General features: G+C 41.8%; 1 protein-coding gene across 1 annotated transcript; it reads right to left on the bottom strand.

Moving 5' to 3' along the window:
• Positions 1-929: 929 nt before the first annotated feature.
• Positions 930-26,909, bottom strand: LOC144508000 (ADP-ribosylation factor 5). Its single transcript, XM_078235696.1, has 6 exons — positions 26,415-26,909; positions 19,463-19,543; positions 15,968-16,077; positions 10,931-11,002; positions 8,866-8,991; positions 930-2,586 (listed from the first exon to the last, which is right to left on the bottom strand). The coding sequence occupies exons 1-6, from the start codon at positions 26,479-26,481 to the stop codon at positions 2,500-2,502; spliced, it is 543 nt and encodes a 180-aa protein (XP_078091822.1). The 5' UTR covers positions 26,482-26,909; the 3' UTR covers positions 930-2,499.

The raw sequence follows: 26,909 nt of genomic DNA, 5'->3' as shown, positions 1-26,909 counted from the left end.
TGAGTCCACTCTCACCTGATGAAGCAGTGCTCCGAAAGCTTGTTTCCAGGATATTCTGGATTGCAAATTGTCATCTTAAAACCCACTTCCCTGCCTCTGCCATGATCACCTCCAATAATAATGGACTTTATCACTAAGATTGAGCCCACATGTTCAGCCGCCTCTGCATCCTAGCCTATCAAACCAAACTCTCCCTCAACTTAAGCTTCACTTATTTTGAACTTGTATCTTTCTTTAATACCATCTTGACATGTCCTCTCCAAATTCATCTTGTCCACTGGGCATAGTTTATTTATTAGTCACAAGTAGGCTTACATTCACACAAATAAAAGCACAGCCATAAAGTAAAATATACAAATTCTTCTGGTTTGAAGTGATGTAATTCCATTCAAAAAGGATTTCCTACCAAGGTCTGGATTTGCACAGCAATGAAGTTACTGTGAAATTCCCCTTGTCGCCACACTCTGGCACCTGTTCAGGTACACTGAGGGAGATTTTAGCACAGCTAATTCACCTAACCAGCACATCTTCCAGAATGTGGGAGGAAACACACACAGAACATGCAAACTCCATAGTGACCCAAGCCAGGAATTGAACCCAGGTCCCTGGCACTGAGGCAGCAGTACTAACCACTGTGCCACATTGGGGTTTCCTACCTAATGCCCTTAAGATGGTGTGAAGAGCTAATTCCAAGTGACATTGACAACTGGTTCCTCATCATCATCCAGTGTCAACCTGAGACATCAGATTATCAACTCCCTACCCTGGTACCAGTCTCACACCCTTCTGTTTGACTAAGCCTGGCTTATCAAACTCACTAAAGGTTGCTGCATTGCCTTCATGGTTGCAGTAGTTCCCTCAGAATCTAGTTCTTTTAATTTTCCTGAATTAAGTCAAAAACACAAAAAATACAATTCTTGCATAAAATATTAAGGAATGTTTCTGAAAAGGCCTTTATTAAGATTGAATCAATGTTTCAGAAAAGATACTACGCCTTTAGTTACGTTCAATATGGTTTGCTTCAGCTCACTGATTTACTGTTTGTAACAATGCCAGTTATCAGAATCACAATCTCCACAGGGAATGCAATATACATTTGCAGGTGTGTTTACAGCATCTAAAGCACAAAGTGTTTACATAACCAAAAGAACATTACATTAACACACAAGGGGAATTTCAAGAGGGGCTCCCCATCATTATAACAGCGCAATTACGATACCATGGCAGGATGAGGTAAACGCTCCATGCATACAATTTAAGATTTGGCTGTATTTTCAAACCATATATATATTTGTCTCAAAGAGACAATTAACAACTGTTTTTTTTCTGTACAATTGTGGAAATTATGATTTACATTTGAGCCACTGAAACAGCAAACCAGTGCCCTTTGTAACCTGATAGTTTATTCCTAAATTGAAAAGAAAAACAAAAGCACAGCCATAAAGTAAAATATACAAATTCTTCTGGTTTGAAGTGATGTAATTCCATTCAAAAAGGATTTCCTACCAAGGTCTGGATTTGCACAGCAGTGACATCAGACCAGAACGCACTACAGTTAACCCTTCGTTGCACCAATGGGAGAATGCCAACACTGGAATCTTGTTCTTCAGGGATATAAGTGGGAGGAGACAAGCCTATTATACCAAAAGGAAGAGGAAAGATCAAGAGACCACTTGAAAAAGGCTGAAGGTATTAAGCTCCTTTGCGCAGGATGAAATAAATGGAAAGAAATTTGGCTTGGTTCAGTTAACAGGTGCAATGGGTTAAAGGGAGTTACTCTGAAAAGCTATGACCTGATTAAGGAACCTGTTTACTATTATTGGCACCCCTCACAAATGTAGATTACAAGTCCATTCTCCAAGCTACAATCTAACCATTCAGTAAACAAGGATTCACACATTTCCTAATCCTGAAACAGCATAACCATAGTCATGACTGCTTCATCCAACTTGGCTTCCATTGTAATTCACATTTGCAAAACATCTTTCTGGGGTTCTCAAATAGCATGTATATTCTGTGGAACACTGAAGAGGGAGTGTATCACTGTGCATTGAACAATCATTTATAATACTCTAAGGTTCAAATCAGAAATTTAGCAAACATAGCAAAATGCTGTATAAATGCAGTTCATCCAGTTGTTAGGGCATAAATTTAGATGGGCAGTGAGAAACTACTGCAGTTGGGGGCTGGGTATAAACTTCACATTCAGTCACAAGCATCAAAGATTCTAACTCATAGCTAAGAAATTACAGACGCTGTCACTTCTTGAACTGGTCTTGTAAGGGGGCATCCATCCATTACTGAATGAGGAGATCACACCTATTCAGAATTTCATTTTAATTAAAAAAAACATGGACCTTAAAGAGTCGACAAGCATGAGATGGAAAGCAAATCAAGGGATAGAACAGGAGAGTTAGGAAAAGGAAGCTATTGTTAAAAGTTCAAATCCTAGAAGTTGACACACTGATATAGGCAGGATAGTGGATGAAGCTGATTCTTCTATTGTTTGGACAGCTCAGCAGACAACCAATCCAGTCCTTCAAACAGACCTGTGCCCTGGGTGGCACATGTGGCCTGTATGTGCCACTGTGAGGACAAGAAAGAAAGAAATTAACAAACTTACAACAACCTTAGCTAAAGAAATAAATCTCAGTGACACACAAGAATTTTTCATGGTATAACATTGCAAGATACTGTAATGCCCCGCGGTAATTAAGCTAAAAACTCTATAATAATGAAGAGATGGAATAGTGTTTTGGAGTTTGTAAAGTTCTCGTTTCTCACATTTCACCCGAAATTCTGCTGAAGTCTGAATCTTTAATACAGACAGCAAAAACCGCATTATCTAAAATGTGGCCATGTGACACAGGAAGCAGTTTAAAAAGTGTATGGTGATGGGGTGAAATTGCCCAGTTACTATGTGCTAATATGGAGGAGTGGTGTATGGCCAGGGTATTTTATGATTAGATTTTTAATTTGCTGTCAATTCTGTAAACAATATGAATTGCTACAAATATCTTTGAGACAAGCAAATCACACGTGAGGAAACTGATACCATTACATAAAATATTACTGGCCACAGCGAAACAGCAGAGGAATGGAACTTGTCTGAGTAGCTGACGTGGGAGTGACAATGGTAAACATAGCTGGCTAAATGGTTCATCCTTCCATTTCTTTATGGATAACTTTGCAGGGATTAGCAGCAGCTCCCAAAGTTTATACTTCACACACCAATTCAGACAAGTGTGAACAAGTTAAAATAAGCTGTGATAAGATGTTTTACTGTGTTAAAGACACTATAAATGCAAGTATCAGTTGTCCAAAGAGAGTGACAGGGTTTATACCTGTTCTCTTTCCAAAGTTTACTCAACTGCATTTCCAAGAGTGACCAGTGGGTAAATAAAATCTGATTTCTACAGCTCGAGATGTCACAAACGTTTTACAATCAGTGAAATACTACTTAAATGTAGCTACTGTTGTGGGAATTCTGGCAGACAAATTGCATGAAGGTTAAAAAAAACAATGAGATAGATGACCATAGCTTCTGTTTTAGCGATGCTGGACGAGAGATAAGTAGTGGTCAGGGCACCAAACAGAACACTCCTGCTGTCCTTCAGTGCCATGGGACCTTTAAGGCTGTAAGAAGTCTAACAACACCAGGTTAAAGTCCAACAGGTTTATTTGGTAGCAAAAGCCACTAGCTTTCGGAATTATGTAGAAACTTGATGTCTGTGTCGATATGCATCAAAATTGAGTTTGTGTCTTTGTGCCCTGTTTGTAATCAGAACTCCCACCCACCTGACGAAGGGACAGCCTGTTCCGAAAGCTAGTGGCTTTTGCTACCAAATAAACCTGTTGGACTTTAACCTGTTGTTAGACTTCTTAGTGTTTACCCCAGTCCAACACCGGCATCTCCACATCATGACCTTTAAGACTACCAGAGAGGATTGATGGCTCATCCAAAAGATTCTCTCCCCCCGCCCCCAACAGTGCTGCTCTCCCCTGGTACAACTAAACTTTTTCTTTTAATAGCAACTTTAATGTAATTAAACATCCCACAGTACTTTACAGGAGTATGATAAAGCAAAGTTTGACATTGCCACATAATACGATTAGGAAACATTGTCAAATGTTTAGTCAGAGGTAGATTTTAAGCAGCACCTTAGAGGAAAGAGAGGTCAATAAGTACAAGAGATCCCTCAGTAAACAGCAACTTACATATAAAAAGCAATTTTAACATAATAAACCCATAGCAAGAGAAGGACAGAACCCAAGGAGAGAAACATCAACAATATCAATGAAGGTGGGGACTAGGCAGGGAAGGTGTTTCATGGCAACAGGGTCAAAGGTGTAAAAGGTGGGTCTCATGAGCATGGGAGGCCATGAGTTTGGAGTGAAATTCAAGGCTAGGGCAGGGAGAAATTTAAAGCAATTTAAATTGAGCCAGGGGAAAGAAGGGAAAAGGTAGGAGCATAAGGAGCAGGACTAGGCCATTCAGCCCTTCGAGCCTGCTCCACCATTCAATAAGATCATGGCTGATCGGATTGTAACTTCAGCTCCACATTCCTACCTACCCAATAAACTTTCACCCCCTTCGCCCTGCCTTAATGTTCAAAAGTTCTGCTTCCAGTATTTTGAGACAGAGATATACAAAGACTCTAAACCGTAAGAAAAAAGCTTCTCAATCTCTGTTAAATGGTCAACCGTTTACTTTTAAACCGTGACCATTCTAGATTCCCCCACAAGAGGAAACTTTGTTTCCACATCCACCCCGTCAGATCCCCCAGGATCTTAATTATCTCAATCAAGTCGCCTCTTACTCTTCTAAACTCCAACAGATACAAACCTAACCTGTACAATTTTTCCTCATAATACAACTGGCCCATTCCAGGTATTAATCTGGTAAACCTTCTCTGAACTGCTTTCAATGCATTTACATCCTTCCTTAAAGAGACCAATACTGTAACATTACTCCATGCAGTCTCACTAATGCCCTGTGCAATCAAGGCATAACCTCCCTTCTTTGGTATTCAATTCCCCTCACAATAAACAATTACATTTTATTAGATTTCCTAATTATTTGTTGTACCTGCACTCGGACACCCAGATCCATCTGAATCTCAGAGTCCTGCAATTCTCTCACCATTTAGATATGTTTTATTATTCTTCCCGCCATAATGGAGTTTCACATTTTCCTGCCTTATGCTCCATTGACTAGATCTTTACTCACTTAGCCTATTTATTTCCCTTCTCATGTAGCCTCCTTATGCCCCATTCACAACTAACTTTGCTACATATTTTTCTGTCATCAGCAAAGTTAGCAACCATATCTTTGGTCCCTTCATCCAAGTCATTTATATAAATCATAAAAAGTCACGATCCTGTGACACATGACATATTATCAAATTACTATTTTATGGCTATGTTTTCGTGTTAGCTGGCCAATCTTCTATTTATGCCAATATGTTCCCCCTGCATCATGAGCTTTTATTTTCTGCAGTAATCTTTGAAGAGGCAGCTTACCAAATACCTTCTGAAAATCTAAGTACAGTGCATCTACCAGTTTCCCTTTATCTACAGCATGTACATGTACAAAGGACTCCAATGAATTGGTTAAATGTAATTTCCCCTTCACAAAACCATGTTGACTCTCCCTCTGCCTGGTCTCAACTCCACTTTCCTGTCTGCCTCCCGTTACCCTCGACTCCCTTGTTCAACAAAAATCTGTCTAACTGCCTTGAATATATGAAAGACCCAGCCTCCACTACCTTCTGGGAAAGGGAACTCCACATAGAAAAATGTCTTCTGATCTTGATCTTAAAAGGTTAGACTTCTTATTCTTAAATTATGTGGCTAATTCTAGCTTCCCCCACAAGAGGAAACATCATCCTGATATCCGCCCTATTGAGTCTCAAGATCTTATGTTTCAAGATCACTTCATTCTTCTAAACTCCAATAGGTATAGGCCTAACTGTTTCAGCCTTTCTTCATAAGCAATGCTCTTTACCCTAGGAATGAATTAAGTGAACGAGTGATCAAAAGCAATATCTTTTTTTAATAAGGAGATCAAATAAGTATTATTTTGCAAATAAGTTCAAAACAGCACACAGTACTCCAGATGTGCTCTCACCAAGACCTACATAGCTACAGTCCATTCCTTTTGCAATGAATGCCAATAAGAAGAACATAAGAAATAGGAGCAGGAGTAGGCCATCTAGCCCCTCAAGCCTGCCCCGCCATTCAATAAGATCATGGCTGATCTGAAGTGGATCAGTTCCACTTACTCGCCTGATCCCCATAACTCCTAATTCCCTTACCGATCAGGAATCCATCTATCAGTGATTTAAACATATTCAACGAGGTAGCCTCCACCACTTCAGTGGGCAGAGAATTCCAGAGATTCACCACCCTCTGAGAGAAGAAGTTCCTTCTCAACTCTGTCCTAAACTGACCCCCCTTTATTTTGAGGCTGTGCCCTCTAGTTCTAGCTTCCTTTCGAAGTGGAAAGAATCACTCCACCTCTACCCTATCCAGCCCCTTCATTATCTTATAGGTCTCTATAAGATCCCCCCCTCAGCCTTCTAAATTCCAACACGTACAAACCCAATCTGCTCAGTCTCTCCTCATAATCAACACCCCTCATCTCGGATATCAACCTGATGAACCTTCTCTGCACTCCCTCCAAGGCCAATATATCCTTCCGCAAATAAGGGGACCAATACTGCACACAGTATTCCAGCTGCGGCCTCACCAATGCCCTGTACAGATGCAGCAAGACATCTGTTTTTATATTCTATCCCCCTTGCGATATAGGCCAACATCCCATTTGCCTTCTTGATCACCTGTTGCACCTGCAGACTGGGTTTTTGCACCTCATGCACAAGGACCCCCAGGTCCCTTTGCACAGTAGCATGTTGTAATTTTTTTCCATTTAGATAATAATCCAATTTGCTATTATTTCCTCCAAAGTGAATAACCTCGCATTTGTCAACGTTATACTCCATCTGCCAGATCCTCGCCCACTCTTCCAATATTCCATTTGCCTTCCTAATCACTTATTTTATCTGTATACTAACTTTTTGCAATTATTTACCAGAACACCCAGATCCCCCATACCATTTAATTCTGCAATCTCTCTCCATTTAAATAGTATATTGCTTTTCCATTCTTCCTGCCAAAGTGGACCCACGTTATACTCTGCCAAATTTTTGCCCACTCACTCAGACGCTCTACCTTCTCGACAACTATCTTGGTGTAATCTGTAAATTTAGCTACCATACATTCGGTCCCTTTACATTTGGCAGCTGATCAGATAGTATCAATTGTAATCATAGAAATCATAGAAACCCTACAGTGCAGGGAGGCCATTCGGCCCATCGAGTCTGCACCGACCACAATCCCACCCAGGCCCTACCCCCACATATTTACCCGCTAATCCCTCTAACCTACACATCCCAGGACTCTAAGGGGCAATTTTTAACCTGGCCAATCAACCTAACCCGCACATCTTTGGACTGTGGGAGGAAACCGGAGCACCCGGAGGAAACCCACGCAGACACGAGGAGAATGTGCAAACTCCACACAGACAGTGACCCGAGCCGGGAATCGAACCCGGGACCCTGGAGCTGTGAAGCAGCAGTGCTAACCACTGTGCTACCGGGCCGCCCAGTAATGACAAATCCAGGAGCTTATTGATGGATGTTAGAGAGACGGGGAGAGGAATTTAAGATGGCATTTTGTTAAAGTTGGGGTTTTGTTTTGGACAATAATGAGCAGTTTTCACAGAGAAGAGCAAGATCCAATAATACGGCATAGCCAGATCTGGCAGTGAATAGCTAAACCAGTGGTCCACCATAACTGTTCACATCTGTGTCCCTTGGACACAAGGGAGCAGAGATGAGGGCCATCCCAGACGGAAGGCAACTTTAGGAGAAAGCAATGGTTCAACTGGGCACTGGGGCAGAGGTGAGATAAGATGTGGATGAGAAAATCTGCAGCTGCAGAAAAGTCATGCTGGGCAGAAGGTCAAGGGTTTGATAGTTGGGATTTTTAAATGAAAATTTTAAACGAATTGGAGGATAGCTTTTCCCCAAAGGACAGATACAAAAGGACGGTTGAGATAGGGAAATGGGGTGTGTGCGAAGAGTAATACAAGGAAGTGATCAAAGATCACCTTATCTGTGATTAAAGTGGTGGCGGTGGTGTGGGGAGTGGTGCGTGCATGCGTAAGGAAGGTGGGTTAGAAAAGAGGGGCTCATGAATATGGGTTGGGACATTTACGTGGAGGGTGAGATTAAGGGAGAAAGAAAGACAGTGAACTCAGCAGAGACCAAAAAAGGATGAGTTAGGATAAAGATTGAAATCCAGGATGAAAAGCCACTTGGTGCAGAGACTACAGGAGGGATACAATGAAGGCAACTCAGAATTTTCAAGGCACTTGAGTGGGCAATAAAGAACAAGGATCTCAAATGAGAACCAAAAGATTCAAAAGAGGAGAAAATGTAGCAATGGAGTAAGGGTACAAGGTCAACATCTGATTTGGTGATAAGAACCATCCTGCCACTATCTTGGCAGGGCAAGTATTGCTCCTCTGACATTGTGCCACTCCTCAACCACTGCACAGCAGTGTCAACCAAGATTATCTGTACAAGTCTCAGAGTGTGGCTTGAACTCAGAGGCGTGTGCGCCATCTCCAAGCCAGAGCCAAGGCCAACACTGTAATGGCCGGAAACAAATACTGCTTTTCCCTGTCAAAGCCCATTAGAGCTGCAGTTAAAAGCCAGCACCTTCTTGCCACTGGGAGCATTAAAGACAACACCAAACAACAATGGAGATGTATATTTTTGAGAAATACAAAAGCCTTACAGTTCTACTGTGCATGCGCTGTACTCCCAGTTTCTCCGAGAGCTCAGAAACTGACATAGCATTTGGCAAATCCTGCTTGTTTGCAAATATCAGCAACACTGCATCTCTCAGCTCATCCTCTTGCAGCTGGGAACAAAGAGCAAAGTACAAGCCAAGTGAGTTCAGTAATCACATGAATCAAAGCTAAATAAACACTTTACTGCAGTTTTAGAAGAAAATTGAAGGTTTAAGAAATCTTTACATAAATTAATTCTCATGTTTTCCAAATGTTTTAGAATTTCAATGTTAACTTCTTAGAGGCAATAAAGAGCGCAATGGCAGCGACAGAACTCGCTTTAGTGGGTAATAGGAGCTGCTTTCAGTAATTGTGCACCGTCAGTGCTGCAGAGCTCGATTTCTTATTGTTCTAAAGGACAAACCAAGATTGGACAGTCAATGTTGATCAACTATTCAACTGTGAACAGTGACAATTTAATCCCAAATGTCCCCAAGAACTACACATCAATGTGAGGGTTAAATGAATATGCAGGAGCAGAAACTCTAGCTAATTTTCCCTTCGCTATAATGCAGAATATTGAGGCTGACCTCCAAATCTTCAACAGTTGTATCAGTTGAGAGCATCTTAAGGGCAATTAGGGATGGGCAATGAATGCTGGCCAATCCAACGAAGCCCACATCCCTTGAATTAATAAAAACTAATTCAACATAGGCCAGCAATTGAACTTGGGATTTTTTGGTGAATTGTCACTCAGCCACAGTTGAGGGGCCAGGAACCGGTTCCCCCTGGATGGCCAGGGACAGAAACATGATCCCTATGTTCATTCAGGTGTCAATCTTGACAGAACCCTCACCTATAAGCAGCACCTCATCAAGACTATAGAAAAAATGGAAACCTTCAGTAAACTGGGCGATACCCCATGGAGATCACAGCTCAAGATCTGTCTGCTCTTGCCACTTGTATATCTGTATGGTACCAATCTGCCCACAAAATCATCAATATAAAACTCAACAACATGCATCACCACAGGTATTTTCTGACCAACTCACTTCCCCTGGCTCCCAGTCCCGAATAACACTGCCCCACCCCAATCATATCAGGAGGGTATTGCAACAGGCAGCCTACTGGATAGGATCTACTCCAGCGAAAGCCTGGCTTTATTCAATTACCTCAAGCCACCAGCAGTGCACCTTCCTCAAGCCACCTCATATGATTAAACCCACCATTTCTGGGACTAACAGCTGCGAACCTACAACAGGAGAATTTGCAGGAGAAAAGTTCACCAGAAACCATCACAGGCCTACTGCTTTGGTCACATGTCTTTGATCTTCCATGACAACATGGGCCCTTTTGAACCATTTCTGGACAGGTCAATGCCTCTTTTAAGCCATCAATATCAGTGGGGTTGCAAGAACCCTTGCAACTGTGGTGCAGTGCAAACAATGACTCACTGTCAAGGAGTGACCGCTGACTAATCTTGAGCAGGATTAATGAACTCCATCTAGCCACTGACAAAGCTATTGCCTGGCTTGGACAATGCACATACTACATGAAACAAAATGCATCAAATGTTCAGTTTAATCCTGTCTGTATTTATAATTGGCTCAGTGCCTCTTCTTACAATCTATGATTTGTAATCTTAATAGAGCCACGTTGTCAATCTCATTTGAAGGCTGGCCTCATTTTGCACCCCCTGGGCCATTATTAACATTTTCGGAATTATTTCCTCAGTAAGTGGTTTCTTTCTGCCAATAAATGTGCAGAACTTTGCAAATGACTGCTGAGAAATCCATAGCGGGTGACGTAAAAGGGATATCTGTATAAATGGCTAACATGAGGCAAAATGGTCGAATATTTATTTCCAAACATTCTTGATGAAGGGCAAAATATGTAAATTGATTGGTTCCACTTTAAGAGCTCATTTGTAGGATACTTCAATCTTAACCTCCCAGTTAAGATACAACACAGATTTGATCCAGCAAAGAACTGGAACAAAGCGAGACCCCCAACTCAGATACTAAGAAAAACTGGGTTTCCTCTCAACCAAACAACACTGCCATTTCTTACCATTTTTTGTAGCTCGTCTACCGATTCTTGCACTCTCTCTCGGTCATTGCTGTCCACAACAAAGATTAAGCCCTACAAAGATAAACCATCAATAGTGTTATAGTAATTTGTCCTTTGGGCAACAGAGCACAACTCACTCAACAGTGAACGGTGTGAAGGATAACAGTTGCATGAGAAGGTATGAAACACTCACTCACTAAATATCTGTAGAATTCCAATTGAGTAGTTCTTTTTCTTGGCTGGATAATTTCTCAAAGCTTTTGTAACAGACAGTGGAGCTGAAATATTGTCCCTTGCAACTCAACATATCTCAACAATAATTGCCAAGGACCAATAATTTGCAGGAAAAATTCAAAATTGCATAGAATCAAAGTTGGCCGTGGCAATTTGCTATGCAAATCTTTGGCTCCTTCCTGTTTCTCATCTATATGCCGTCCCTTGGCAACATCATCCGAACCGTGCTGGTTTTCACATGCAGCTCGAGCTCTTTCACATCCTCCACCACCATTAAATTATCAAACTGTTTGTCTGACATCCAGGACTGGATGAGCAGAAATTTCCACCAATTAATTATTAAGATCGCTAAAGCTTTGATAGAATCCCGACAGTGCAGGAGGAGGCCATTTGGCCCATCAAGTCAGCACCGACCACGATCCCACCCAGGCCCTATTCCAGTAACTCCACACATTTACCCTGCTAATCCCTTGACACTGGGGTCAATTTACTATGGCCAATCAACCTAACCTGCACACCTTTGGGCTGTGGGAGGAACTGTAAAAAGTCTCAACACCAGGAAACCAGAGCACCCAGAGGAAACCCACGCAGGCGTGGGGAGAAAGTTCAAACTTCAACAAGACAGTGACCCAATTGAATGTGGGTTCCACTGTGCCACTCTGCTGTTACAAGCTCCATTCCCCCACCCAGCACAGAGGCTAAAACAGACTGTTCACAACCTTGGTGTGATTTGACCAAGATGAGCTTCTGACCACATCCACGGCATTACCAGGATTGCTCATTTGCCCTTCTATATAATCACCCAGGTCCACCTGCCTCAGTTCATCTGCTACTGAAACATTCATCTATGTCCTTCATTACCTGCATACGTGACTATTCCAACATACTCCTGGCCAGCATCAGGCATTTTACCCTCCACAAACTTGGTCCAGGCCTTACTCACACCAAGTCCCATTCATTTATCACCGTGACCTACATGAGCTCCCAATAAAGCAGCACCTTGATTTTAAAATTCTGTTTTAATATCCCTTCCTAGCCTTGCTCCTTCCCATTCTAATATCCTGCAGCCCCACAACTTTATCTAATTCTGGCCTCCAGATCTGACATTCCAGATTTTATTTGTTCCACCATCGGTGGCCATGTCTTCAGCTGCTTAACTCAAGCTCCAAAATTCCCTCCCGAAACACCTGAGTCACTCAACGTCTTTTTCTTCCTTTAAGACATCCTTTAACCCCCATCACCTCGTCCACGTGCTTGGCCATCTGCCCCAATATTGTTTTCCTTTTTGTTCTTTCATTGTGATTACAGGTATTCATTGCTTATCCCTAATTATCCTTGATAAGGTGGTGGTGACCATCTTCTTAAACCACCACAGTCCATGTGTAGTGCAGATACAGCCATAGTGCTATTAAAAAGGGAGCTTTTAATGAAAGATTTCATTGGAAGCAGTTCAGAGAAAGTTCACTAGGATGAGCCCCAGTATGGAGGTATTGCCTTATGAACAAAGGTGAAACAGGTTGTAACTCTGCTCATTGGAATTTAGAGGAACGAGAGGTGATCTCATTGAAACATCCAGGATTCTTAAGGGACTTACTTGACAGTGTAAATACTGAGAGGATATTTCCCTCATGGGAGAGTCTAGGACTGAAGCACATAGTCTCAGAATAAAGGGACACCAATTTAGGACTGAGATAAGGAGGAATTTCTTCTTTCAGAGGGAGTCTTTGGAATTCCTTGCCACAGAGATCTGCAGAGGCAGAGTCTTTGGGTATAGTTAGGGTGGAGTTAGATAGATTTTTGATCAGGAAGGGAATTGAGGATTCCAGGGAGGGGGCAGGAAAGTGGATGCAAGAAATGTCAGATCAGCTATGCTCCTATTGAATGGTGAAGCAGGCACAAATGGCCTACTCCGGTTCTTATTTTTTATGGTTTTATGGTCCAGGATTATGATCAAGTGACAGAAGGAATAACAACATGGTTCCAAGTCAGGGTAGTGTGAGACTCGGAGGAGGAAGTGCAGCTAGTGGTGTGCCCACGTCTGCTGCCCTCACTCTTCCGGCTGGTTTGAAAAGGTGCAGTCAAAGAGGCTTAAAGGAACTGTTGCAAAGCATCTTGTAGATGGTGTACACAGCTTCCACAGTGCACCAGTGTTGGAGGGAATGAATGTTTAGTGTGTTGCATGCTGTTCAAGCATGCTATGTCCAAAATGGTGTCACACTTAAGTGTTGATGGAGCCGCATTCATCCAGGCAAGAGAGTATTATTCCATCATACTCCTGACTTGTGCCTTGTCGATGAGGAACAGGCTTTGGGGATTCAGAGGTGGGTCTTTCATCAAAGAATCAGAGTTTCTGAGCTGTTCTTGTAGCACAGTATTTATACGCTGGTTCAGTTCAGTTCTGTTCTGGTCAATGGTAACCCCAGGATTCAGTGATGATAACCCCATTGAATCTCAAGGGGAGATGGTTAGATGATCTCTTATTGGAGATTGGCATTGCCTGGCACACAAGTGGCAAGTAACATTTTTGCCACATCAGCCCATGTGGCTTGGTGTCAAACTTTGCTTTATATTTCACCTGTGAAGCGTCCTAAGATTTATTAAAGATGTTATATAAATGCAAACTGTTGTTGCACACGAAACACTAACCCAAAGAATCAGAGAATTGGACAGCACATCAAGTCATTCTACCCATCAAGGCAGTCCCAGCTCTTTTACATCTAGTTAGCCCCAGTCCCCCAGCTCTTCCCGCAAATGCCTACAAATTTATCTCCTTCAAATAATTATCCAATTCCCCTTTGAAGGCTACTACTGTATATGTATCCACCACCCTATCAAGCAGTGCTTTCCATCCCATTATCTAATATATGCAGTGAATAGTTGACGCCCCACCCTATGGGAGACCACTAGTCATATTCTGTACATTATCCTTGCACTGTTGCCTGGAGCACAGCACATATCCTAACCAGATCAGTCAATTATCTTCAACTCATGAGCTTCTTACAGGTAACACTCTCTTTTGAGAGTTTTTATCAAATGCCTTTGGAGGTCCATACAAGTGACATCCCATGTCCATTACTTTAATCGCCTCTTCAAAACATTCAATCAGATACACCAGGCATGATTAAACAAAAAACAGAAAAATGCTGGAAAATCAAACAGTTACATATCCGGACTGGTTCATTCTAACCAGCTGAAAATGTTCAAGATGAAGAATCATCTTATCCTTGATTATAGACCTGAACTAATTTCCCAGCAATGAACACCCATTTTTTAATTTTACCTTAAACAGCAGAGTAATACGTACAATTTTCCAATCGAAATGAACAATTCCTGAACCAAGAGAACTTTGGAAGATTGATTTGGGCATCTACAATTTTTAAAAATTTGTTGTCCTAATTGCCCCTTGGGTCAAGTGGCTAGCTCAGCCATTTCTCAGGGCAGTTAAAAGTCAACCATATTTCTGTGGATCTGGGCTCATGCAGGCCAGATCTGGTAAAGATGGCAGATTTTCTTCCCTAAAGGACAGTAGTGATCGAGTTGGGTTTTTCCAACAACTGTTGATGGTTTCATGGTCCCCATTACTGAGGCTAGCTTCCAATTCTAAATTTTATGCATTTGAATTTAAATTTCACCAGCTACCAAGGTGGAATTTTAAGCCACGTCTCCAAGACATTAGCCTGGACTTCTGGATTACTAGTCCATTGACATTGGACGGCACAGTGACTCAGTGATTAGCACTGCTGCCTCACAGCACCGGATTTAATTCCAGCGTCAGGTACCTGCCTGTGTGTTGTTTGCACATTCTCCCAGTGTCTGCGTGAGCTTCCTCCCACAATCCAAAGATGTGCAGGTTAGGTGGATTGACCATGCTAAATTGCCACTTAGTGTCAGGGATTAGCAGGGTAAATACGTGGGGTTACGGGGATAGGGCCTGGCTGGGATTGTTGTCAGTGGAGGCTCGATGGGCCAGATGGCCTCCTTCTGCACTGTTGGGATTCTATTAGCTGTATGCCACCGTCTTTCCCCAAAGTAGGTGCTCACCTACTTCCTTTGAAGTCATGGTCTAGGGGATTCGCCACTCTTTAGTACCAATTTTCTTTGTTACTTTTAATTTGGTTCTGGTAATTTGGCGAGTCCTTTATCTGGATTTAATATTAGTTTCCTTGGGACATCCTCAACTATAAATACCGATGCAAATAAGAATTCAACAATTACACCATTTCCTTATTTTCACTTGCAATATCACTTATTAGCTTAAAAGGCCCACATTTAATTGGCATTTGGGCTGATCGGGTGATGGCTAACCAAGTTAGGAACTGGCTTTTGTGGATAGGGCATCTGTACAATCTGCCACATCGATGGATAAATGCACCGAGATCAACTCAGGTAATGAATTCTTATTTTACACTCAACTCAATGTTCTATTTATATCATATTACATAAATGAGGGCACCTAAAATCATTAAATCCAGTTAACCAGCATACCAACATATTATTCCCCTTTTCATTCATACACTAGGCAAGTATATTCTCCTGCATTACAATGGAGAACGATGGCTGTTGTGGGAGGAATTACTTTTTTCAAATTCATTTGTGGGACATGGGCATCGCTGGCTGGCCAGCATTTATTGCCCATCCCTAGCTGCCCAGGACAGTTGAGTGTCAATCTCAATATTGTGGCTCTGGAGTCATATGCAGGCCAGACCAGGCAAGGACAGCAGATTTCCTTCCTTAAAGGAATACTATTTGTGAAATAATGGACAGTATAATTAGGACATGCCCAAGAGTTCAGCATTCACATACCTGTGTGTTTTGGAAGTAGTGCCTCCACAAAGGTCGGATTTTATCTTGACCTCCAACATCCCACACTGTGAAGCAGATATTCTTGTACTCTACAGTCTCCACATTGAAACCTATAATGAAATAACTCCTTAATGTTTAGTCATTAGGCACAATCTGCTCCAGGACTGTACAACTTTAATTTATTTTTTAATCAAAAATCATGCTTCTGACAATTGCTTTCTACTGAACATGCCCCCTCATATTGTAGTTCAAATCTAATCCCTAACCGGTGGCCAGTTTTTGCACTTCTACTCTCCTGCCTATAAGCTAGACTTGCCATCCTGCTGAGTAAGCTCGGTTATCTCGAGTGCCTCACTCTATTCTCTGTATCCCATCACTGTCTCATTACAAACAGACACCCCGCTAACCCCAGCTTGCCCTCTCTGGTCTTTCTGCCCAATGTACCGAATGGGGACTAACCTCACCAACCACTTGCCCACCTAATACTCTCTGTTTCAACTCTGCATTTCTCTCCAGAATTTCTGTTCACTTACAAACAAGGTTTCTGCTATTCTCAACTCTATTCTGGATAATCATATGGACATTATGATTTTGACTGAAACTTTGTTTGTGGATAATATTTTGCCCCTCACCAAGCCTAATTTGCCCATTCACACCTTGGTCTCTCACTATACTTACTCCTCTGCCATTTGTCTCTATTTTATTTCCTCTAACCTTTCTTTAAACTTTTCATTGGCAATGATCCTCACTATTCACTCAAGGTTCTAAGATATCTTTCTTCAGCAACTGCATGGAGTAACTCTCAGTAATTTCAACCTCCCATCTCAATTCCTTCTCTCCTCTGATTTCACGGCTGTCCCTAAACCTGCCTTATTGATGCGACCATCTCCTTTTCTCAAGGTGCCCTGACTTCAATGGTCCTACTAAATAAGACCATTCTCAACTATTCATTTATATTCAACTCCTTTCCTTCCACAGCTCTTTACTGGAGCTTCAATGACACTCACGAAGGTCAGTAATATCCAAGACAATGTACCTGCTTGGCTGGCATCTGTTATGGGTCAGATTAGAAACTCCAAAGTTTTATGGAGACCACCCGAACCATAATTTTTGCATCTTGAATTTGGCTAGAATCAGCATGATATGTTTCACTTCAGGTGTGATTCAACAACCCAATAGAGAGCTTTTATCAAACAAAGTTTATTTAAGAATATAATTAACATGTATAAGAAAGAAAATTAGTAATACCTTTTAACAATTACAAACAAAAAACCACAATAATGTATTAACCCTTAAATGAATATTAAAGCTGTTCCAACAAACCAAAACCTTTCATAGACAGAACTCTTTTCACAGGCTTAACTCAGCATCGATCAAAATCTCACAACTGGAATGGAGTCTTTTCGAAGCCTGCACTTTCCTTCTGGAAGGCCAAACGTTGCCTTGAGATAACCAGCAGAATTTCCAAATAGAACAGGGAGGAGGAGACAGAGACTTCAGCTTCTTTCTTGCTTGATGCCCCTGCTAAAACTAAAAACTAAACTGCAGCCTCAGAACTCTTAAAACTGAAACCATAAACTCATTGGAAAGAAAAAGAAACTGTCCAAAAACACATGATCTTTTCTCCCAACAATGCAGGTTCGTAAAACTAATCCCAGATTAAACACAAACAACCCCATTTAAACCACTTAAGCAATTAAAGGATAATTCCAGCCAAATCGGCAACAATGGCATCAGTGAAACTGTGAGCTAAGAAGCCACTGAAACAGAGCTGCAGAAATCATGATTTAAAAAAATCTTTCTTAAAGGTACACTATCACACATCTCACCCATTATCTTAAACATTCACCACCTCCACCACCAATCCACAGTGGCACCAGTACATACCATCCACAAGACACCACAGCAACTCATCAAGACGTCATCAAAAGCAATTTTCAAACCTATGATCTTTACCACTAGAAGAACGAACAAGAGTAACAGACACTTGGGAACACTAGGGCAAGCAAGATCCCCTCCAAGTCACACATTCTCTGACTTGGAAATATATCACCCTTCACTGTCAGTGTGTGAAAATGCTGGAACTCCCTCTCTTACAACACTGTGGGTGTACTTATACCATATATAAGTACATGGACTGTAGTGATTCAAAGCAGCAGCTCACCACCACTTTCTCAAAGGCAATTAAGAATGGGCAAAAATGTGGCCTAGCCAGTGACACACATCAAGAACAAACAAACACTTCCTTTTGCATTTGCCCCAGAAAGGAGCGCAATCAGATCTATCAAAACTCAACACATAGCCGTTGGCCATTTGCTACAGTGCTCAGCTGCCTATTTACTCAACCACTCTCTTACTTCCTCTTTTGATGCTCTTGTCCCCAGCCAAATGTCTAGTCTCCTCCATGCTGGGAGTTTCCCCACAGTATAGCCCTTCTTTCCAGTTTCACCTGGCCAAGCTATGAAGACTTGATTATCTGGTACACAGTTGATTTTCCCTCTAGCACAACACCTGGCTGAATCACAGCCAACACCATCAGCCCCTGCGCTCCTTTGCTAAAACACCCTACAGCTCCTTTTTTCCACCACCAATATCGTTTCTAAACTTCTCAGCTCCAATTTCAAAGTGCAATAAACTCACGTATGGCTTTGCCACCAGAAACAAGACCTCCAATCAGCTATTGATTTACTGTTCTCCTCACCCATTAAATCCAATCCCGTCCCAGACTGTCTCACCCTTAACTCATGTGCCTTGCCAGTTTTCTCATCTTGCTTTGTATCCTCGCCAAGCTCCTCTATCTTCCTAGCTCCCGGTAATATTTCTTCAAGTATCGTCACCCTCAATTTCAAAACTACCATCAATCCCTTTTCAAAAACCTCACACTCAACCTCTCTGTCCTTGAAGCTAATATCTCATTGCCTTTATCTCACCAAAGGCCTAAATGTGTTGCTATCCACAAACCATTCTCATATTTCCCATAACAACTCTCTGAATCGCTATCAAGTCTCCATATCTTTAGCTGCAGCTCCACCAGTCCAGAGAGCATGGCCCATCATCACTCTTGAAGGTTTTCTAAATATTGGTTCTAGCTATACCATCTGCATATATAGGGTTTCTCAATGATGGTCACACCTTAAGCCTTCTAGGGCACAAACAATTGAATTACCTCCCTAAACCCTTCCACGTCCTCTCTCTCCTCCTTCAGATCCAACTCTAAGCACTTGATCGCCCCAACCAGTATCTCCTCCTTGGCTCAGTGTCCATTCTAGTTTGATTACACCTGAAGGATGTACTTCTAACGCGTTGTATAAATGCAAGTTACATTGAATACCGACGGTTCCTTTACTTGAGGGATTGTTCCTCTTGCAAGTCTCCCAGCAGTACAAGTGGTGGAGATGAAATTGGTCAGCTTACCTTCCCAGCAGTTAAATGAACTAGATAAAGACAATGAATATTTTAACTTGCCACAGAAATATAATCTATTGAGAAACCTACCAATTGTTGGAATGGTGGTAACAACCTCGCCCAGCTTCAGCTTGTACAGAATTGTAGTTTTACCAGCTGCATCAAGTCCCACTGAGAAGAAAATAAGGCAATTTAAATGACTTACATTATGCTAAAACTTCCTTAACAGTACGTTATATCCTAACCTTTTCTATGGAGTATTCCCTATTTAAATGCATATTCACAACATGCGAGGTAATTTTCAACTTTCATTTATAGCTAAACACAATTTTTTCAGTTGGCTTTCATTAGGACAGAGGCAGTTATGGATTAATTTGACAAAGGTAATTCGTTTCAAAAGGAGAATACAGTGAAAAGAATCAGTTTCCAATGATTGAGGTGTCTAGAACAAGTGGACATTGATACAAGCTTTTGCTAAAAGGTTTAGGCAAGCATAATGGGCAACCTTTATTCTTGTTCTGAAGATGTGGAAATCACTAATGGAGATAGTAACTGAAGCAGTGACCATGTAAACAGTTAATAGATTACATTGAATGTACAATATTCCAGAATTAACAGGCCATTCTGCCCAATTGATTGATGCCACCCTTTCCTTCTAACCTTCATCTAACCCCAACATACCCTTTGAACAGCAGTTACAACATGAGACAGCATCAAGAAACACTGGACAAAGGCAATTCAATAACTGAACAGGGCTTCACATCGGCTGGATCAATCAAATTGGCATAGGTAATCTGGAAAATGAATCTGCAGAATGCTTTCAAAATAGCTACGTAGAACAATACATTTGTAGAACAACCAACTGGATTTTAGATGTACTATTGAGGCAGGATTAATTTGTAATCTCATTAGAAAAAGATGCTCTGCAAAACTGTGATCATAACATTGAAGATAATCAATTTTAAAAAGTGACATACACGAATCCAAAACAATATTAAACTGACTGAAGTAAATTACATTGGTCTGAGGGGACAGCTGGCTCTGATCAATTGCGTAAGAGATTACAAGGTATGGTGGGAACTAAACACTGAATTGTTTCTTTAAATGTTTCCCAAAATGTTCAACACAGATACATTTAATTAAAGACACAAAAAAATCAGAGAAAGATCTATGGCTTACTAAGAAGTTATGGATAGCATCAGATTAAAAGTAGAGGCTTATAATGTTGCAAAGAATAATAGTAAGCCTTAGGATTGGAAGAGTTTAGAAAGTAGCAAAGGGTGACCATGAAATTTACAAAAAGGGGAAAATATAATATGAGAGTAAACTAGCCAGAGATACAAAACAATTGTAAGAGCTTTTATTAATATTCAAAAAGGAGGCCAGCTGAAGAAAATGTTAGCCCTTGGAGGCAAGGACAAGAAAACATGGGAATGAGGAAATAACAGTGACAGTGACCAAATCTGTGTCTGTCTTCGCAGTTGAAGATACAAGTTACATACCAGAGATAACCTATCCGAGGAACTAATATTGAGGAATTTAAAGTAATTAATACTGTATCAGCAGAGAAAAAGTATTAGAGAAACACAAGGGCAAACCTGCCCTCAAATCCCCGGGACCTGGTGGCCTACGTACAAGAATTCTAAAAGAGATAGTTGCAGATAGTGGATGCACTGGTCAGAATTTCCTAGAATTCCCTGAGTTCTGGAATGGACCCAGTGCATTGAAAGTTAGCAAATAGAACATTATTCAAGAAAGTAGGGAGGGGGAAAACAGGAAACCACAGGCCAGTTATCCTGACATCAATTGTCAGGAAAATGCTGGAATCTATTAAGAAAATCTTAATAATGAACTTAGAAAATCATACTACAATCAAAGGCTCAAGATTTTAAGAAAGAGAAATCATGTTTGGCAAAGTTATTAGCTATTTGAGGATGCCGCTTATAGGTTAGATAATGGGGAGCCAGATGTAGTATACTTGAATTTCCAAAAGGCATTTGATATGATGCCACACAAAAGGTTAACATGCAAGTTACGAGCTTGCATGAGGGGCAGCACGGTGGCAGTGGTTAGCACTGCTGCCTCACAGCACCAGGGACCCGGATTCAATTCCCGGCTTGGGTCACTGTGTGTGGAGTTTGCACATTCTCTCCGTGTCTGTGTGGGTTTCCTCCGGGTGCTCTGGCTTCCACCCACAATCCAAAGATGTGCAGGTTAGGTGGATTGGACATGCTAAATTGCCCCTTAGTGTCACGGGGACTAGCTAGGGTAAATGGGGATAGGGCCTGTGTGGGAGTGTGGTTGGTACAGACTCAATGGGCCAAATGGCTTCCTTCTGCACTGTAGGATTCTATGATTATGGAGTTGGGGCAATATATTAGTACGGAAAGATGATTAGTTGACAGAGACAGCAGAGTGTAGGGATAAACAAGGTATTTAAGTTTGTAGGTTGTAACTAGTGGAGTGCCACAAAGATCATTGCTACGGCTCAACTATTTACAATCTATATTAATGGCTTAAATTAAGAGATCAAGAATAATGTGTCCAAGTTTGCTGACAATACAAGGCAAGTTGGGAAAGTAAGTTATGAGAACACAGAGGCTGCAAAGAGATGTATACAGGTTAAGTGTAACCAAGTGTTTCACGGGGATTGCAGACTTACCCAATTCTCTGGATCCCATCATATTGTATGGTGGCAGTGTAGGTTCACCAAACTGGTCCCTGGGATGAGGGAGTCAGTTGTCTTATAGTGAAAGGTTAACTAAATTGGGTTTATAATCTCTGGAGTTTATAAGAATGAGAGGTGATCTTATTTAAATCTATAAAATCCTTAAGGGGCTGAGGGAGACGGTAGATATTGAAAGATTGTTTCCACTGATCAGGGATTCTAAAAAAGGAGGGAGCAAAAGTCAGGATAAGGGACCAATCAGTTAAGGCCGAGATGAGGAGGAATTACTTCAAAAGGTTGTGAACCTTTGGAATATTCTATCCCAGAAGGTTGCGGACGTGCCATCGTTGAATCCATTTAAAGCTGAGATAGGCAGATTTTTGGTCTCGGAATCAAGTGATATGTGGAGCAAGCGGGTAAAGAGTTGAAGCCCAAGATCAGCTGTGATGTTGAATGGTGCATCAGGCTCAATGGACAATGTGGTCTACTCCCATTTCTTGTGTCACTAAACTGCTTGCCTGGTATCCAGTGTTGGATCATTGCAATTTCTTCCATTGTCTGCCATTTGTAAGCCCAAGCCTGGATACTATCCAAGTCCTGCTGTTTGCAGGTATCATGGGCAAGCCACTCCATTACCAGAGGAATTGCAACTGAGCCCAAAGAACTTTGGCAGCAATGCAACATCCTTGGGGCACAGCAATGGGCCAAGTCACAAGAAAAAATGTGAACGCACAGATTGCAGCCACTGCCCATTTCCACATTAACCCCATTTGATAAGGGCCCTTTGGCCCACTTTGAGGGAAATTCTTCTTCAACATTAAGGTCAATTCATTTGACCTGTCCTCAGAAAAGCATCTCATGCATCTATGACTGTTGCAATCAAGTTTCTGATCAAAAGTTACTCTTAAGGATGTTGACAGTGAGAGATTCAATGTTGGCAATTGCATTGATTGCCATGGGGAGGTGGTTAGACTTTCTTATTGGAGATGGACATTGCTTTTGTATAACTGCCAGACAATGTCTCTTGTCATTTAATAGCCCAAGCCCGGATGTTGTTTAGGACCTGCTGAATGCAGTCAGACTTCAATAGCCTGAGGAATCATGAGTGAAGCTGATACTGCAATCATCATTTAATAGTTTCACTTTGAACCTTATGACAGAAGTAAGCACTGCCCTGAGGAATTCCTGCATCAACATCTTGACACTGAGATGGCTGGCACCCAATAGCCACACTATCTTCCCTGAGTGCTGGATGCAACTTCAAAGATTCACAAGTGGGTGACAATACTGCAGAGTTGATGCATTGCTACACTTCACTCTGTCAATAGAATGCTGCTTACTCTGTTCACGTGCATGTGGCTCAACTTCTTCAAGTTGGCACCTCATGGCACACATGTTTCTGTGCCCTCTTTTTAGGTCAAACCAAATAAACAAACTCAGATTAAGTCGGGACAAAGTAAAAGGGGCAGCTCCCCAAAAGGAGGGGGAACAGCCCGAACAGAAATCAAAGTACAAAGGAAACTTAAAAACATCAAATTAAAATGTGATTGTCAGACATGTTATTCTACGCTTACTGAACCTTTGTTTACAGAAGGAGAAACTGCACCAGGTTCAGAGAGTGTGGTGAGAAAGCTTTTAGAAACAATAATCCACAAGAAAATTAAACATTTGAACAAGTATGAACAAAATAAAGTCACCACAATTGGTAAGAGCAAAATGTGATTAATTTGACTGAGTTTTTGAATGAGTTAACAGAAGCTGGATGAGGGCAGTGCAGCAGATATTGTGCATATGGACTTTCAAAAGACATTTTATAAATAATATTTCAGGCTTGTTAACAAAATTGAAGCCCAAGGGACAAAAGGAAAAGCAACAGCAGCATGGATACAGAATTGACTAAAAGATAAAAACCTGTTGTTACAATTTGCAGTATGTTTTCAGACTTACATTAATGAATAGACCTTGGAGGTACTAGAGTGAATTTCTATTTGCAGATGCTAAAACTTGCAAGCGAGGTAAACAGCATGAAAGACTTAAATGGACTTCAAGACCAACAGATAGGCTGATGGAACTAAACATCAAATGAAACTCAGAAAAATATGAAGTGCTAGATTTTGTTAGGAAGAATGGGAAGACAACACAAGCAAAATGGTATAATACTAATGGGGGTTTGAGAACAGAGACACGCGGAGGTGTATGTGCACAAATCTTCAAAGGTGGTAGGGTAGGTTAACAAATAAATTAAAAATATTGCATCCTGAGCTTTATAAATGGAGCAATTTTTTTCTTCAGGGGATCGAGTGTCTTTGGAACTCTTCCTGAAAAGGTGGTGGAGCAGAGTTAGTGAATATTTTTAAGTCAGAGCTCGATAGGTTCTTCATTATAAAGGGGGTAGATTCTGGATAAGCAAGGAGATGATAGGTCATTGGGGGTAGGCGGAAAGCAGAATTAAGGTTAAAATCAGATCAGCCATGATCTTATTAAATGGCAGAACAGGCTTGAGAGGCTAAATGGCCTACTCCTTATTCATACATTAATAAAGAAAGCCAGAGAGATATGCCCCAGTTTTAGTAAAAGCATGAAGATTGCGCAAGGATGAAGAGATTTACCAGAATTATTCCAGAGATGAGGGATTACAATTACATGGACAGACAAAAATTGGAGTTGTTCGCTTTAATCAAAGGCCAAGACAATATTTTATAGAGGTGTTAAAATCATGAAAGGTTCAAACAGCACAAATTAGAAATTGTTCCCAGCGGCTGAAAGGTGGATAATCAGAGTACAGATTTACAGTGACTGGCAAAATAACCAGTGGTGACATTTGGATAAACTTCTCTTATGCAATATATGTTTGGGATTTGGAAATCACTACTTGATAGGGTGGTAACTACCGACTCAACAGTAATTTTGATTATAAATGATTCAGAACTTAGAAGGGCGAAATGAACATGTGTACCAGATTAAGTTTAACAGAGAAGTTTAAAGTCATTGGAAGAATAGCAGTACAAGGAAATTGGTGTAATTTTAAAGGGTGCTCAGGAACAGGATCACTTGAAATGTATATACACAAACATTTGACGGAGCCATTAAAAATTTGGAAGGCATAAATGATCTTTGAATTCATAGATGGAGACCATACAAAAACCTGCACAAAGATTTTGTAAAACACTGATTGGACACAGTGGATCAGTGTGTCCAATTCTGGGCACCACTCACGAAGGTGGTGGTCAAGGCGGCACAGGAGAGATTTACTAGAATGGTACCGGAACGAGGGGCTTTATATGAAAGATTTAACAGAGATATTCAAATATCATAAATGATTCTGATAGAATTAATATGGGGAAATGGTTCCAATAACTGAAGGGTCAGAAAACACAGCTGTAAGGTAATTGACAAAAGAACCAGAGGTAGCTTTTTTCACTCTTACATAGAGTTGTGATCTGGAACGCAGTGGATGTGGTTTCAACTGTAATATTCAGAAAGAAATTGGATAAATGCTTGGAAGGGAAGAAAAATTGAAAGGTGCTGGGGTGAGAACAATTTTTTAAAAAGTTTATTAGTGTCAAGTAGGCTTACATTAACACTGCAATTAAGTTAGTGAAAATCCCCCAGTCGGCACACTCTTGCACCTGCTCGGGTACACTGAGGGAGAATTTAGCATGGCCAATGCACCTAAACCAACACATCTTTTGCACTATGAGGGGAAACTGGAGCACCAGGAGGAAACTGGAGCACCTGGAGGGAACCCACACGGACACAGGGAGAATGTGCAGACTGCGCAGACATTGGCCCAAGCCAGGAATCGAACCTCAGTCCCTGGCGCTGCGATGCAGTAGTGCTAACCACTGTGTCACCCTAGGTAGTCGAGGTATTGGAATAGTCCTTTCAATAAGCCAACACAAACATAACAGAACAAATAATGACCTTCTGTGTTCTCACTTTATGATTCTAAACAAGAAAGTAACAACACAGGTAGATGAGCATCTGAAAGGAGGTCAAATTATCATTCAGGGTGTAGATATTCTGTCTTAAAATGTACTTTGGTCACTAAAATAGGCAATATTTTATACTCAATGAAATAACCAAAGTCCAACACCAGTTTTACATCTATCAAAGGGACATTGACACCAAATGTATATTTGTAGAAACAACAATGGCTTATCACAAAACTAAACAGAATCAAAAGGTACATTGATGCATTGGGCTCTGATTCAGGATCACCTTCCTTCCTACAGACATATCTGCGCAATTCCCCACCATCCATTTCCTTTAGTCTGACCCCACTAACAGCAGGATTTCTACACTCCAGAGCCGGAGAGCTTTATCAAGTTGCCCTGGAGCCATTCTTTTGGGCCGTGGTTACATTGTACTCACCCATCAGGATCCGCATCTGCTTCTTCCCGAAGAGTCGGCCAAATAACTGCGAAAAAGCAAGCCCCATGGTTCCGGGTTCGGAGCGGGACCCAGGGGCTCGAGTAGGCCCGGGATCGAAGTCTGGCTGTTCGGGATGAGTCCTGAGGCCGGGCGGCTCCGGGGCCGGGCGGCTCGGGCTGGGCTCGGGGCCTGGGGCCGGGCGGCTCGGAGTTTTGGGCCTGGGGCCGGGCGGCTCGGGCTGGGTTCGGGGCCTGGGGCCGGGCGGCTCGGAGTTTGGGGCCGGGTGGCTTGGGCTGGGCTCGGGCGGCTCGGGCTGGGTTCGGGGCCTGGGACCGGGCGGCTCGGGCTGGGTTCGGGGCCTGGGACCGGGCGGCTCGGGCTGGGTTCGGGGCCTGGGGCCGGGCGGCTCGGGGCTGGATTCGGGGCCTGGGACCGGGCGGCTCGCGCTGAGTCCTGACTTCGGGCGGGAGTAACCGGAAGTGGCAGGTGATGACG

This window comes from Mustelus asterias, chromosome 19 (assembly GCF_964213995.1).
Source record: "Mustelus asterias chromosome 19, sMusAst1.hap1.1, whole genome shotgun sequence".
Lineage (NCBI taxonomy): Eukaryota > Metazoa > Chordata > Chondrichthyes > Carcharhiniformes > Triakidae > Mustelus > Mustelus asterias.
Note: the sequence above shows the minus strand (reverse complement) of the source record. Positions and strands in the feature narration are given on the sequence as shown.

What these genes read in the sequence shown, in the direction of transcription:
- LOC144508000 (XM_078235696.1), bottom strand. Translation starts at nt 26,481, where the DNA reads ATGGGGCTTGCTTTTTCGCAGTTATTTGGCCGACTCTTCGGGAAGAAG. An exon ending in GCAGATGCGGATCCTGATGG is followed by an intron (nt 19,544 to 26,414) that starts GTGAGTACAATG and finishes TTTTCTTCTCAG; the next exon opens with TGGGACTTGATGCAGCTGGT. An exon ending in AGCGCATGCACAGTAGAACT is followed by an intron (nt 2,587 to 8,865) that starts GTAAGGCTTTTG and finishes TTGTCCTCACAG; the next exon opens with TGGCACATACAGGCCACATG.